Raw genomic sequence first — 1,588 nt, 5'->3', positions numbered from 1 at the left:
ATGAGACAGGCGCGTGAGCCCAATGCCGTTTCAGTTTTGCTTGACATTTGTATGCTGTTTATAATGAATGCCACTATAGCCTAATTTGTTTTATTTTACAGTTTAAAATATAATTTTATAACTACTTATTTTTCATTCTTGTTCTGTTCTGAATACCGTTCAATTTAAAATATTTGTTGTAGAGTGAGGGGAACTAAATAGGCTGTTTATATTTACCAGTATTTTAATATACATATAAATTACATACATTAATGTAGCCTAATTGTTTGCAATTACAAGGTTAACGGGTGTTTTTGGAGTAAAATCAATTTCTCTTTAGCGAGATTACTTCCTCTTTTTGGCCGGGTTTCGTTTCTTCGTGTCGTAAACTCTAGGGCGAGGCTTCTAAACCTGGGTGTTTTTAGGGGCGTGATATTCAAATAACGATTGTTTTCTGGCGCCACATTTATCAACATGCGATCATTCGTACGATGAGATTGGCGGCATATGAATGTTTCATAAATCACACGTGAACTCTGTCGTAAATTGATTTGTGCGCACAGATCTGCGCTCGTTTCTACGTTAGATTGATAAATGAGGCCCAATATTCCTTAATCCCTTCCTGTTCCAGTGTAGCTCAAATGTAATGTTTGATGTAAATATTCTAGCTTTTACTGAAAGGCACAAACGATCTGTGTTCGTTACCTGTGAATGTCCTCCACACCCATAGGTCCTTGTGACTGTCTGTGCTGAAGAAATACTCCTAAATCTGCCACCACATATTGACTAAAACAAACGAGTCACAAAAAAAACAGACTTTCAAATCAAGACAACTAAAACACAAACAGTTACACTAATTAAGGTAATCAAAATTGGACTACAATTCAGCGTAAAAGTCCAGAATCATGTAACTATATTGCAAGAGCGGTTTGTTTACCAGGCAGTTTTATGATAAGCACCTAAATAAAATAAAGCTAGTCAGTCTGTCCAGACCTTATATAATAGACGTGTTCTCTATAAAAAAAAAAAAACAACGAAAGACATTTAACTTTACAACAAATAAGAGTCAAAATCATAACCTGCCACGGCGCAGACTGACAATGCAATTCATGCTAAACGTTTGTTGACAACTCACTCACTTCAAGGCCACTTCTCATTGTCGACAGTCTGGAGGCTTGTTGGTGACATTTCCATGTGGAGCTCAAGCTAAGTAAATAAAGACAATGACACTTGTTAGTTAACCTTGACATAGCTTCTAAAAGGATGCAAGTTTGCGGCTAGCCAGCGTGAACGCATATGCCTCCGCTTAACAGACGGTTCTCGCGACATTTCAAAATACAAGTCCTAACAAAATAAAAGTCTGCTTTATTATCCAGGAAGATTTTCGTTAAGGCGATTTGGCTCATTTCTTTTAAAGGGGTCATATGATGCTTTTTTAAAGATCATTATTTTGTGTATTTGGTGTAACAGAATATGTTGACATGCTTTAATGTTCAAAAAACACATTATTTTTCAAATACTGTACATTATTGTAGGTCCTCTATGCCCCGCCTCGTTTTCTACAAAGTCCCTCCTTCCGACAAGCGCAGTCTGCTCTGATTGGCCAGCT

At 37.0% G+C, this 1,588-nt stretch overlaps 1 protein-coding gene across 3 annotated transcripts in view; it reads right to left on the bottom strand.

The window, feature by feature from the left end:
• fxn (frataxin) overlaps positions 1–1,588 on the bottom strand; it is a 12,519-nt gene that overhangs the window by 8,498 nt on the left and 2,433 nt on the right. For 2 of the 3 annotated variants that reach the window (XR_001610619.1, XM_016290430.1), the window contains exons 1-2: positions 1,119–1,310; positions 685–765 (exon numbers count right to left, since the gene is read on the bottom strand). The exons of the other annotated variant lie outside the window; for it this stretch is intronic. Coding sequence is in view for 1 of the 2 variants with exons in the window: in XM_016290430.1 (XP_016145916.1) it covers positions 685–765; positions 1,119–1,229 (192 nt within the window). In the remaining variant the exon portion in view is untranslated. Of the gene's footprint in view, positions 1–684; positions 766–1,118; positions 1,311–1,588 lie in introns of those variants that run through there. 3 annotated transcript variants of the gene reach the window in all.

The sequence above is a fragment of the Sinocyclocheilus grahami genome, unplaced genomic scaffold (genome assembly GCF_001515645.1).
Source record: "Sinocyclocheilus grahami isolate Dianchi unplaced genomic scaffold, SAMN03320097.WGS_v1.1 scaffold259.1, whole genome shotgun sequence".
Taxonomy (NCBI): domain Eukaryota; kingdom Metazoa; phylum Chordata; class Actinopteri; order Cypriniformes; family Cyprinidae; genus Sinocyclocheilus; species Sinocyclocheilus grahami.
The sequence above is the reverse complement of the archived record's forward strand: the minus strand, read 5'-3'. Positions and strand labels throughout refer to the sequence as shown.